Below are 13390 nucleotides of genomic sequence, written 5' to 3'. Positions count from 1 at the left end.
ATAAGTAATAGTACTACCGTACAGAAAAGAAACTTTCTACAATACCGAAGTTTGAAAGCGATTCAGGGAAGAATCATGCTGTCCCTTTCTTATGTATGGTGCTATTTCGGCTATTTAGGGTTGTCAAAATTAAAGTATCTTATCTGTGGTACGCAAAGAGACGTCAAGTTGTGCCAACCCTAATAATTGCTCGGAGCAATGCTGAGCCGAACGGAGCCGAGAATGCCCGAAAGGATCAGTTTCGCCCCCCTGGCAGTATTGGCCATTTAAAACGAGATTTTAAAGAACTTTGACAATTAAAAGTACAAAAACATGTGAAGTATTGTTTTCAGCGATTTTCCGTAAATTGACGTATGGGGTGAATTTTTTTTAGTGATACGTATGTACAAGAAATACTAAAGCGACGCAGCGAAATATTATTCAGCATAAATAGTTATTACATGTACTTGAAAATAAACACAATAAACAAATTAAAACGTGTATTCATCTTTTTATTTTAAAATGGATTTTATACAATATTCATTAGCTGGCACGGAGCAGGCGCCGCTTTTCATCAGTATGAGTTAATAGGTGCTTCTGCAAATTACTTTTAAAATTGCAGCGGTAATCGCAGTAGCTACATTTAAATGGCTTTTCGCCAGTGTGAGTCATCATATGATTCTGTAACTTATTTTTCGTAATGCACTTGTAGTCACAGTAGTTACATTTAAATGGCTTTTCGCCAGTGTGAGTAATCATATGATACTGTAACATATATTTCGAAATGCACTTGTAGTCACAGTGCTTACAATTAAAAGGTTTTTCATCAGTATGAGTTAATAGGTGCCTCTGCAAATTACCTTTTAAATTGCACCGGTAATCGCAGTAGTTACATTTAAATGGCTTTTCACCAGTGTGAGTCATCATATGATTCTGTAACAAATTTTTCTTAATGCACTTAAAGTCACAGTATTTACATTTAAATGGCTTTTCACCAGTGTGAGTCATCATATGAGTCTGTAACATATATCTCGTATTGCACTTGTAGTCACAGTAGTTACAATTAAAAGGTTTTTCATCAGTATGAGTTAATAGGTGCGTCTGCAAATTACGTTTTAAAATGCATCGGTGTTCACAGTAGCTACATTTAAATGGCTTTTCGCCAGTGTGAGTCATGATATGATTCTGTAATATATATTTCGAAATGCACTTGTAGTCACAGTAATTACAATTAAAACGTTTTTCATCAGTATGAGTTAATAGGTGCGTCTGCAAATTACCTTTTACACTGCACCGGTAATCGCAGTAGCTACATTTAAATGGCTTTTCGCCAGTGTGAGTCATGATATGATTCTGTAACTTATATTTCGAAATGCACTTGTAGTCACAGTAGTTACATTTAAATGGCTTTACACCAGTGTGAGTCATCATATGATACTGTAACATATTTTTCCTAATGCACTTGTAGTCACAGTGATTACAATTAAAAGGTTTTTTATCAGTATGGGTTAATAAGTGCCTCAGCAAATTACGTTTTGCATTGCACCGGTAATCGCAGTAGCTACATTTAAATGGCTTTTCGCCAGTGTGAGTCATGATATGATTCTGTAACTTATATTTCGAAATGCACTTGTAGTCACAGTAGTTACATTTAAATGGCTTGTCACCAGTGTGTGTCTTCTTGTGATTCCCTGAGTGTAATTTTTGATTGGACTTGTAATCACAATTAAAGGCTTTGTCACTAGGTTTTCTATTCCTTAGTGACATTTGTTGACGATCCAAAGCAATGTCCTCTCGGGTTGAATTACGCGATTGTCCTAACGACAAGTGAGTGCGTATGTGTTTCTCCAGAACCGACTTGTTCCTGAATCTTTTGCCGCAATGGTGACATTGATAGATGGTGGTGGTGACATTGTGTGTGGGTGCGGGCTCGGTGGTGTGCAGCTTATATGTGCGGCGCCCGACCCGGCAGGTGCGCCGCTCCGCGTCCACCAGCAGGCGCTCCAGCCTGACCGAGCACGAGCGGCGCCGACCCGACACCAGAGCAGGCGCTGCAACACAACATAATAATATAAAATAAATAAATAAAATAAAATAGCCTTTATTTACAGAACAAAGAACAGTTGCACATTGTCTCTCTATTATCTCCCATATTTAGTATTCTTTGTCTGCTTGCCCTTCGGCAAAGGCCTCCTCCAACCTTCTCCACTCTCTCCGATCTATTGCCACTCTGCTCCAGGTACGGCCAGCTACCTGCGCGATGTCACCGTCCCATCTCATTAGAGGTTTCTTCGCCTTTCTTTTTCCCTCTCTTGGGTACCATTAGGTGACTCGCTTGCTCCATTTGGCTGTGCCTCGGATGATGTGGCCAGCCCACTTCCATTTGAGTCATTTAATTTTTGTGGCAATGTCTTGGACTTTCGTCCTATTCCTAATTAGGGTGTTTCGTAGCCGGTCAGTCTTACGTACACCTATCATGCTCCTTTCCGCGGCGCGCTGGCAGCATGCTAGCTGAGATGTAGTAGCTTTTGTCAGGGCCCTGGCCCCTATTTCACCACGGCGACAGGTGCGACAATTCGACATATCTCACTGTTGCTGGCGTCACAGGTATCCATGTGCTACGGTTACCGCTTACCATCGGACGGGCCGTATTCCTGTTTGTCACCATCATTGTATTATTAAAAAAACTTTATTATATCGGTAAAAACCAGGCTCTTGCGATGTTTATGATGACAAATGTCACAAGATTTAAAAGAATTTTCATTAATTCTTGGCAGCAAATGAGTTCTGTGTCGGAAACTCGTGACAATTGTCGTGTTTCTTGTGACAATTGTCATTAGCTTCGCAAAATAAGTACTTATTAACTGGCGATATAGTGGAGTTTTTTTTAATTAACATTTTATCTGTGGCTCGTTGACAAGTGACATCGCAAATTTTTCATCTCTGAGAAATTAATAAGAAATTCGTGGAAAAGTGAAAGTTTAAACAGAAATCGTACGAAAATCTAAAAACTGGACTCACATTTCATAAAATTATATCCGAAATTTAATATTAAAACTGTTGTCCGCGCTAAAAACACCAAAGTGACAACTTAACCTCAAAATCGAAACAAAGAAAATGAACGAATCACAAATGGAAGAAATGATGACAAGGCTGATGAAGTCCCAGACGGCGGAAATTACGCAAAATTTAACAAAAATACTGGAAGAAAGCTTCGGCAGCAGAATTACCGCGCTGGAAACGGAAAACAAAACCTACCGGGAAACCGTTGACAACCTTCAAAAACAAGTACAATCCTTGACAAGACAAAACAAGGAAAAAAATATCATCTTATTCAACGTGCCGGAAGAAAAAGGAGAGTTCATCACTGCGAAAGTCACAAAACTTCTTCAAGATAGTGGGGAGATGAACATCGGGGAAACAGATATTGATTATGCAAGAAGACTTGGAAAGTTTACACCCAACAAGAATAGACCGATCCAAGCCAGATTTGTGCGTAAGGAAATGAAATTTAAAGCTTTTAAACTGATTAAGTATCTCAAATCAAAAAATATATACTTAAGTGAAGACTTTACAAAGGAAGTTCTAGAGATTCGCAAAAACTTAATTCCCCTTGTCAAAAAGGAACAAGCAAATGGAAATAAAGCTTATATCAAATATGACAAATTAGTAGTCATTCCTAGCACAAACAAGAGAACACGCTCAGAATCACCCCCTTCGGAAGAAGACAAAAACTTATATGTTAATAAACAAACACCATCCTCTAAGGTTGTAAAAACCAATGCCTTCCAGGTAATGAGGCATAGGGCACAAACGAACAGCACAAAAAACTAATTGTCATAGGCCACAGTTCAACTCCTATTAAGAAACAACCATTTAAATCAACTTTTTCAACACCTCTCCCAATCCGGACAGCGGTCACCGTGGGAGAACAGGACCGCACCCCTCCAGCAACAAATACTACAAAACGCAAGGACAAACACTATCAAACTGTACCAACCTCAAAACGGAAAGAAAACCTCTATATCTCCACATTTAATGTAAACACACTCAGAACTCCAGAAAGATTGGCCGAACTTGAAGAAGCACTCAAAAATATAAACTGGCATGTAGTGGGTTTAAGTGAGGTACGACGTCTTGGAGAAGAAATAGCAGAACATAGCAATTTTCTTATGTACTACAAAGGCGAAACAAGAGGGCAGTATGGGGTTGGCTTTCTAGTACACATCTCACTGAAGAAATATATCACAGAATTCATATCGATATCAGACAGAATAGTTATACTAAATTTAAAACTCCCACAGCAAAAAGAGCCAATGTCAATAGTACAAGTTTATGCTCCTACCAACTGCGCAACTAAAGAACAAAAAGAAAGTTTTTACAATCAACTTAACTCAACAATGGCCACTACACACAAGGCAAAGATTGTGATGGGAGATTTTAATGGCCAAATTGGAAAAAATGAAACATCCATTAACACAGTGGGAAATCACTCTACTGGCAACAGAAACGACAATGGTCAAAGACTGATAGATTTTTCCTTATGCAACAACCTTTACATCATGAACACTTTCTACAGGAAAAGACCGTGTCGGAAGTGGACTTGGATGTCCCCAGGCGAACGCTACAACAATGAGATAGACTTCATACTAACAAACCGGCCAAAAATGTTCCAGGATGTGGATGTTCTTAGCTCACTAAACTTCAGATCAGACCATCGTATGGTAAGGGCTAAGATTATTGTGGGGATGCTTAAACACTGTAGAAAAAATGTAAATCAGACAAAAAGAGCCCATGGACCATTGGATCTCTCGGACGAGGTACAAAACAACATCAGAAAATCATTGGAAAAAATAGAGTCAAAAAGTAATCTACAAGGAAAATACAATCATCTAGAAAAAACGTTAATTACAGCATCCCATAATATTACCTCAAGCAACAGAGAAAAAGACAAGATTGGAGACAGGGCAAGAACTCTCATGCAAAAAAGGAAAACTCTGTTGATGGAAAAAAAGACAAGGAAAAACGAAATTACACAAGTTAGCAAAGACATAAACAAGGCTATCAGACACTATAGAAAGGGAAAACAAACAGATGCATTCGAGCACTACATACAAAAAACAGGCGCAGTCAAGAAAGCTTTTAAAGACATGAGAGAAATGGTTACATGGATACCTAGTTTGAGATCAAAAATGGGGAAAAAGGAGTCGAAACGGACCTCAATCCTGCAAGTAGCTACAGAGTTTTACAAAGACCTCTATAGTGACACTAACCACGAGTCTATTGTCGAACTACATGAAAACCCTGAAGAAGAAACACTTGAGGTCCCAAGCATCCTAGAGAAAGAAATAGAATTTGCCATAAAATCACAAAAAGCAGAGAAAGCGCCTGGTCCAGACAAAATAACAAATGAAATGTTAAAAGCCACTTTAAAAGTAATTTCTAAACCGCTGACAAGTATCCTTAACGAAGTATTAAGGACTGAAAAAGTACCAGAGCAGTGGAAAAAATCTATTATTATATTGCTACACAAAAAAGGTGACAAACAATCAATAAACAATTATAGACCTATAAGTTTAATGCCAAACCTATACAAAGTATTCTCAAAGATTTTACTAAACCGGCTAACAAAGACATTAGACGAAAACCAACCAAGAGAACAGGGAGGATTTAGATCTAATTTTAGCACTATAGACCACATATTTGTAGTCAAACAAATAATCGAAAAACTAACAGAATTCAGGAAAATATACTACTTGGCATTTGTGGACTACAATAAGGCTTTTGACAGCTTAAAGCATGCGAGCATATGGAGCGCCCTGCTACAGCAAGGAGTAAACAAAAAATACATTCGGATTATCAAAGAAATATACAATAACTGTAGTTCGGCAATCCAACTAGAAGCCATGGGAACAGAATTTTCTATCAGCAAAGGGGTGCGACAGGGCGACCCACTCTCACCAAAATTATTCTCAGCCGTGCTAGAGCACCTATTTCGAAACCTTAACTGGGATTATCAAGGCATAAACATAAATGGTAAAAAACTTAGCCACCTGAGATTTGCGGACGATCTAGTGCTATTTGCGGAAAGTGCCCAATCACTACAAGAAATGCTAGAGCAACTCGCTGAGCAAAGTGCTGAAGTAGGACTAACAATGAACACAGAGAAGACCAAGGTTATGTCAAACCACACCAAAAATCTTATACTTGTCCATGGAAATGAGATTGAATATGTCGAGGAATACACATATCTAGGACAAATTATAACAGGTTCAAACATGACGAGTAAAGAAATTGAAAAAAGAACTGTTAACGCATGGAAAGCCTACTGGTCATTGAGAGACATTCTAAAAAACCAAGATTTACCATTGTCTTGCAAATCAAAGGTATTTGATATGTGTGTTCTACCATGTATGACTTACGGATGTCAAACCTGGGCAGTAACAAAGAAAGATCTCCAAAAGTTAAAAGTTTGCCAACACAACATGGAAAGATCAATCTTATCTGTAAAAAGGAAAGACAAAGTAAGACTGACAGATATTAGAAAGAAAACTAAAATTAAGGATATATCAGTAACTGTAAAAATGTTAAAATGGAAATGGGCTGGACATATGGCAAGAGAAGGTAAAAATAAGTGGGATAGAGAGGTAGCGGAATGGTATCCTAGAGATGGAAAGAGGAGAGAAGGGAGACCAATAATGAGGTGGTCGGATGACATCAAGAAGCATGCGGGAGTAAATTGGATTGGGACAGCACAGAATAGAGAGCTATGGAGAGAGCTGGAGGAGGCCTATGCCAAGAAGGCAGACTGAATAATTAATAAAAAGCAATGACATTCAAAAATATATTTATTAAAATTAATTAAGGAAAAATGTTAATATAAATGAAATGTGAATTAATTTAAATGTAATATGTAATGAACTTTATTTTTTGGTCAATAAAGGCTATTCTTATCTTATCTTATCTTAACATGTTGGTGGCAAACAAGCACATCGCCCGTTTGATGGTAAGCGGTTACCGTAGCCTATGGAGGCCTGTGACGTCAGTAACAGTGATGTCGACAATTGTCGCACCTGTCACGCGGTGCCGGTGGTGAAATAGGGGCCTGGTTTGGCTACCATACATTAGGACGGAAAGAACACATGTGTTGAATAGTTTACCCTTTGTCTTAGAGTGGAGTTGTTTATCTTTGAAGACTTCTTTCAGGGACCAGTACCTTTTTACGACATAATAATACTAATGGTTTGCATACTTGAAGACCGTCCACATGCAAATCAATACTCTAGCATAAAAAAACCGGACAAGTGCGAGTCGGACTCGCCCACCGAGGGTTCCGTACTTTTTAGTATTTGTTGTTATAGCGGCAACAGAAATACATCATCTGTGAAAATTTCAACTGCCTAGCTATCACGGTTCATGAGATACAGCCTGGTGACAGACGGACGGGCGGACGGACGGACAGCGGAGTCTTAGTAATAGGGCCCCGTTTTTACCCTTTGGGTACGGAACCCTAAACAAAACAATTTATCCTGATATATTACGCGGGTTGAAACGTTGAATCTGAACTGTAAAAAAAGACCCATCGAAAACATCAATGTGAAATGAGAGCCAAGTTCAATATTACAGATGTAGTGCATATTTGTTTTCCTTCGTATTTTCTCGGAAACGTTCGTATTTGTCATGTCAATCAACCTCAATACTTTTTGTACCGAGACTGACTGAAAAAAAAAATTGTATGCATTATTAGACAAATTCTATTCGTTCCTGTTTATTATTTCAATAGTAAAACTAATCCATTTTTCGAATTTTTACTTAAATTTAGGCAGTATTTTAATTTATAAAAATTACATTTGTTTTAAGATGAAATGTCGGAAAACTTGGTAAAACCCGGAAGTTGATAATTTTTTGTATGAGACTTTGGACAGATATTTTGGGGTTTGTAATTATTTTATATTTTAAACTTTATCATAGGAAAATCACAAATAGTGTACCTACCTTTCTGATGGCATTAAGATTTTTCCTATATGTTTTACTAATAATTATATATTTACATAAATATGATTCGCCTATGCAATTTCTAACACTGATTACGCGGTGAAATTGATGTTATATTTTTTTAACTATTTAACCTAGCATTAGCAAAAAATTATGTGTTACATATTATTTCGGATATAAAAAATTATGTGTCCAAGTATTTTTTTTTGCAGGGGTTTGTATTTGTTTGTATCTGCAGCTGACTGTACAGTCACCTGATAGTATGTTACACAACGAAGGCCGCAAAAATATCTGACACGATTCTATTTGGAAGTAGGAGCCATAAGAGCGTGTCACATATTTTTGCGGCCTTCGAAGAGTAACATATTATTGCGGGTGACTGTACATATACATGTTAAACATAAGTCCACTAATAATAGACAGTTTTCATTGTCATGTATTTTCAAGTGACAGCGTTACGGCATGATTAAGGCCAATCAGAGCGACTAATTTTATAATAGACCAATAATATTTCGGGTCGGTGAAATTGACCTACAATAATCTTGGTCAAAGAAAACCCATACCTAAACTTTAACTTTGCATTTGGTCCGCTGGTGAGCATGCGTATATTAATTTAGTAGCCTCTTGTACAGTCGCCATCAGATATATCGGAGCGGCCAAGGTGCTCACAAATATCGGAACACGCCTCTATTGTCAGGGCGTTAGAGCGCGTGTTCAGATATTGTGAACACCTTGGCCGCTCCGATATATCTGATGGCGACTGTAGGCTGATATGTTGTTTGAAGATAGTCTTCCATGTTTTTTCCTTTGCTGTCTTGCACATCCTCACAGAGTGCCCTTGCCTAATGCATACTCGTGACTTAATCCTGGGCGGACACACATTGCGCCCGGAGGAGTTAAAGTCTCCCGAGATCAAAAAGATCCTGCAGCTGTTTGAAGCTGCAGGTTTGGATTGAGACTTGTAGTAGGTGGCAGTCACAATAGATCAGGGATGGTTGCAGTGATACATAGGCTTTGGAGCCTTATATAGCCCCTAACAACAAGAAGAAAAAGAAAGTCCACGCACCTGTGAGCTCCATGGCGACTATGGGTCGATGCGGGCACTCTGGCCCCAGCACAAGCTCGTCCTTCACCTCGTGGTCATCGTACAGGCCGGCCAGCATGGCTGCCTCACTCACGCCGCACCCGTCTGTGTCGTCCTCACACTCCTCCTTCACACACTCCTCGTCCGTGAATACAGCTTCCTCCTTAACAAGGACTGAAAGAAAGAGTTGCTATTATTATCAAATCAAATTAAGGTAAAAATATACACATCAGGTTAATAGTTGGCCAGGGCTCGGCAAACTTTTGAGAAGAGCCAACTGCAGTAAAAATCACCAGTTTAAAATAGGTGAAAACCGCATGGAAAGGAAATCCGTTCAGTAGTAGTAGTAGTATTTGTGACGTTATCTATGAAAAGGGACCTTATTGTCGATGGCGCTTACGCTATTATTAACGATGCTCCGATATAAATACAATACCGCGCGACGCTGTGCGGCGTAAGCGCCATCGACAATAAGGTCCCTTTTCATAGATAATGCCCCATTTAGTGAGTTTATAGCGTACATACATATACACAAACAGACAGACCAGGCAGGGCCTTTGTTTTATAAGGTGTAGTGATATAAAATTAAATTAAATATCATTTATTATCAGGCAACTAAGGCCCATAGATACATACCTAACAAGCTAACATACATACAATAGTAAAAATCTTACAAGCTAAACATTTTTTCGGCGACACGGCAGTTTTCAGTTGTGTCGCATGTTCCAGTGTAGGATTTGGCAGATTCCCACGGAACCGCTGAAACACCACACCCTTCGGCCAGAAGTCCGCGCTCGCGATGGTCTCCAGCAGCAGCCGCGGCACGCGCACCACGAAAGAGCTGAAGTGCATCTCGGTTACTAAGTAAATTAGATATAAGCCCACCTCGTTCCCACTGGTCCGTATCTGCACTCTCGGGCTCCGCCTTCACGCGCGCTGGGGATATGCTGCCATTGTTACTTCCCTCCATCTTCACAATGACGGCGTCACAGCTAACGAACGAAGCGCGACGAAATTACAATTAAAAGGTGACAACCTATCATCTTTTATATGTAGATATGCCATACACTAACATCTTCTTCTTCTTTTATTTTAGTGGCGGTCTGGCCAAACTAGTTGGCACAAATTTGCCAATGTCAAGTGTTTTGATGTGTACACCTGCGAACAAAGGACAATACACTAACATACAAGCGAAAAAAATGATGCTAACCAATGTTGCCAACGTCACGGCAGCATCAGTTCCAATTTGTTTACAACTTCATACGCAAATGCGTAAAAGAGACGGCACAATTAAAAGAAAACCTAAGTAAAAAAGAGACGGCTAGTGTTTGTCACTTGCGCGTAAATTTGGTAAATCAGTGATACCACCATAACACGACGGCAAATAGTGGAGATGGCGCGAACCGTAAAACTTATTATGAAAAAAAATATCAAAGAATAAGATGTTTGACAGAAGGTGCAAATCATTTTAGTGCAGTTCTATGTAGTAATGTACTCGCTACCGAAGTAAAAAGTTTTCACATTTAGTTATGTAAATAAAATATATTATATACTTATCATTGTTACTTTTGTAACAAAAAAAATTTGGCTGGTTCAGTACGCAGAGTATGTATGTATGGTGGTTAAAATTTCACCCCGTATTTTTATATTTTATATGTACTGGATTCTACCTATTTCGTGAATACTATTAATAATATTCACCTTCCCTTTGATCAAGTGATATATACTGGTACTAGCACAGTTCATACGCAAATGTAAATAAAGCGGTAAAAATATATAACTATGTAAATAAACAATATTCCTTTCCACGAAACCGAGTTAAAAAAAAGCAAATTCAATAACAACAAAACCTTTTATTTTACTAACAATTTTATGTTATAATAATTGTTATTGTGTGAGAAAATGCCTAAAAAAATACTTTTGTAAAATAATTTTGTAGTAATCTTTGTATAACCAGCAATATAGGTACCTATTTACTTAATTGACGCGACCCGGACAATAATAATCTTTAATTTGCCAATTGTTGTGATTAATTACAAGAAAAAATGCGTGCAAGTTAAAAACTATAATATTACAGTTGAAATTTACTTCTCTTATTTGTACGACAAGCACCAAACAATGAATGCAACTTACCATGACACCTCTGCTATGATAATCTATGTACGCAGTTGGTGCGTCCTTGTCATTCTCGCTGATAAGAACATAAACTTATCTCTTTCTGTCAGCCAGCGAAAATGGCGGCCAGCTTTATTTCTTTAAAGATTAAACCGTAGAAAAACGGATTATTTCAGCTTTTACTTACGAATGATATGTGACGCCGTCAATTTTTTTGCGCTTCCGCGGATAATTTGAGCATTTCAACATAACGCAGGTCGGCATTTTGTTGCTTAATACGTTATTTGTGGGAAAGTATTAACCGGTGTACACATCGCGCTTGCGTCAGGCAGACTCATGGTCTATTATTATACCATGGGCAGACTGAGACAAACTCGTACACATGACACGAGGTGAGTGCTTCAATTTTGGAACGTGTATAACACATCTTCATATAAAAGATCATAGGTGACAACAGTAATTATATGCATGATAGGTATTTGTAAATTAAATGAATCATAAAATAAATAGCCACGCTTAGCTGCTAATCCTCAAAGCATATATTACTTACTATACATATATTATTATACTCTTTGCCTCAAAACCTGATGCGGATAATTATGATGACAACTTCTTCTTTTATTTAATATTTTTATTTTTTTAATGGCTGGCCTATTTTATAAAGCTACAAGTTACAATTTACAAGCGGAAGTCTCGTTCTAGCACATAGGGTTAGAAAGAGACTTCCGCTTGTAAATTGTAACTTGTAGCTTTATAAAATAGGCCAGGCCAAACAGTTTGGCACACATTTGACAACTTGACAGCACAGAGCACATAGAAGAAGCATCCTATAGAAGTGGTGTGTGCGTGCCTCCGTGAGGGACAAAACATACGCAATGTGACAATATTAAAAACACGTTTTAACATTTCTGACAATATACCAAAAACAATCTACGTAATTCGGTCGGGTTATTTGTTGCCCACCATAACCCATACTAAATTTATGGTGGGGAACAAAAAAAAGTGAGACTGTGACAAGGATAAGCAATAGTACCGCTTTCTCTGCTACTCCTACTGAAAGTTGTATAAGTGTATCTCGTTCGGTCATTTGGCCCCTCCCCCGTTTCCTCTCTATATATTATTGTACCTCTATGACAGAGCACAAAATATTTTAATAGTACCACCGTAATAGCTATAACACACTAGGTACCGCACCGCACCTTGGTGTACCGCACCCATAAGTGAGAGCAAGAAAGAGACATCACTTTTAGTAGTAGGTTTTAGGGATTTTTATTTTTCAGTTAGGTTTAGTTTTAGTTATAGATGGTCAAGCAAATCTCTATGAGACGATATCCCTTCGCGCGTACATTTTTCAAATTTGCCGCCTTTTTCTACTGACAAGATCTGCTTGACCAACTATATTTTATTTTACAAGGTACATAAGTATTAAGTTTGTATTATAGTTGGTCAAGCAGCTCTTGTCAGTAGTAAAAGGCGGCAAATTTGAAAAATGTACGCGCGAAGGGATATCATCTCATAGAAAAATTAGAATTTCGCGCCTTTATCTACTGAGATGATTTGCTTGACCATCTTAGAAGGTAGCATCCTATAGAAGTGGTATATGCGTGCCTGCGTGAGGGACAAAACATACGCAATGCGACAATATTAAAAATACGTTTTAACATTCCTGACAAACTAACAAAAACAATCTACGTAATTCGGTCGGATTATTTGTTGCCCACCATAAACCATACTAAATTTACGGTGGGGAACAAACAAAAAGTGAGACTGTGATAAGGACAAGCAATAATACCGCTTTCTCTTCTACTCCTACTGAAAGTTCCATAAGTGCATCTCGTTCAGTCATTTGGCTCCTCCCCCGTTTCCTCTGTATATTATTGTACCTCTATGTAGACCATGTATATTTTTTACATTATATAGTTGGTCAAGCAGATCTTGTCAATAGAAAAAGGCGGCAAATTTGAAAAATGAAGGCGCGAAGGGGTATCGTCTCATAGAAAATTTGAATTTCGCGCCTTTTTCTACTGACAAGATTAGCCAGTAGAATAGCAGTAGATTTGCCAACCATTTATAAATATATTTTTCTTTTTTCTAAAGCCCCCTCCAGACTATGCGCGTGAATCGCAGACAACGAAATCGACTCCACACTCGCGTTCGCGGCTTCGCCCGCGATTCACGCGCATAGTCTGAAGGGGGCTTAATACTTTTAGTAGTTAA

At 38.3% G+C, this 13390-nt stretch overlaps 1 protein-coding gene across 1 annotated transcript; it reads right to left on the bottom strand.

Annotated features, from left to right (window-relative positions):
- Positions 1-464: 464 nt before the first annotated feature.
- LOC134802395 (gastrula zinc finger protein XlCGF46.1-like) lies at positions 465-2512 on the bottom strand. The gene has a single exon (XM_063775037.1). It carries the CDS (start codon positions 1744-1746, stop codon positions 523-525), a length of 1224 nt encoding a protein of 407 aa, XP_063631107.1. The 5' UTR covers positions 1747-2512; the 3' UTR covers positions 465-522.
- Positions 2513-13390: the final 10878 nt, after the last annotated feature.

This window comes from Cydia splendana, chromosome 24, assembly GCF_910591565.1.
Source record: "Cydia splendana chromosome 24, ilCydSple1.2, whole genome shotgun sequence".
Classification (NCBI taxonomy): Eukaryota; Metazoa; Arthropoda; class Insecta; order Lepidoptera; family Tortricidae; genus Cydia; species Cydia splendana.
The sequence above is the reverse complement of the archived record's forward strand: the minus strand, read 5'-3'. Positions and strand labels throughout refer to the sequence as shown.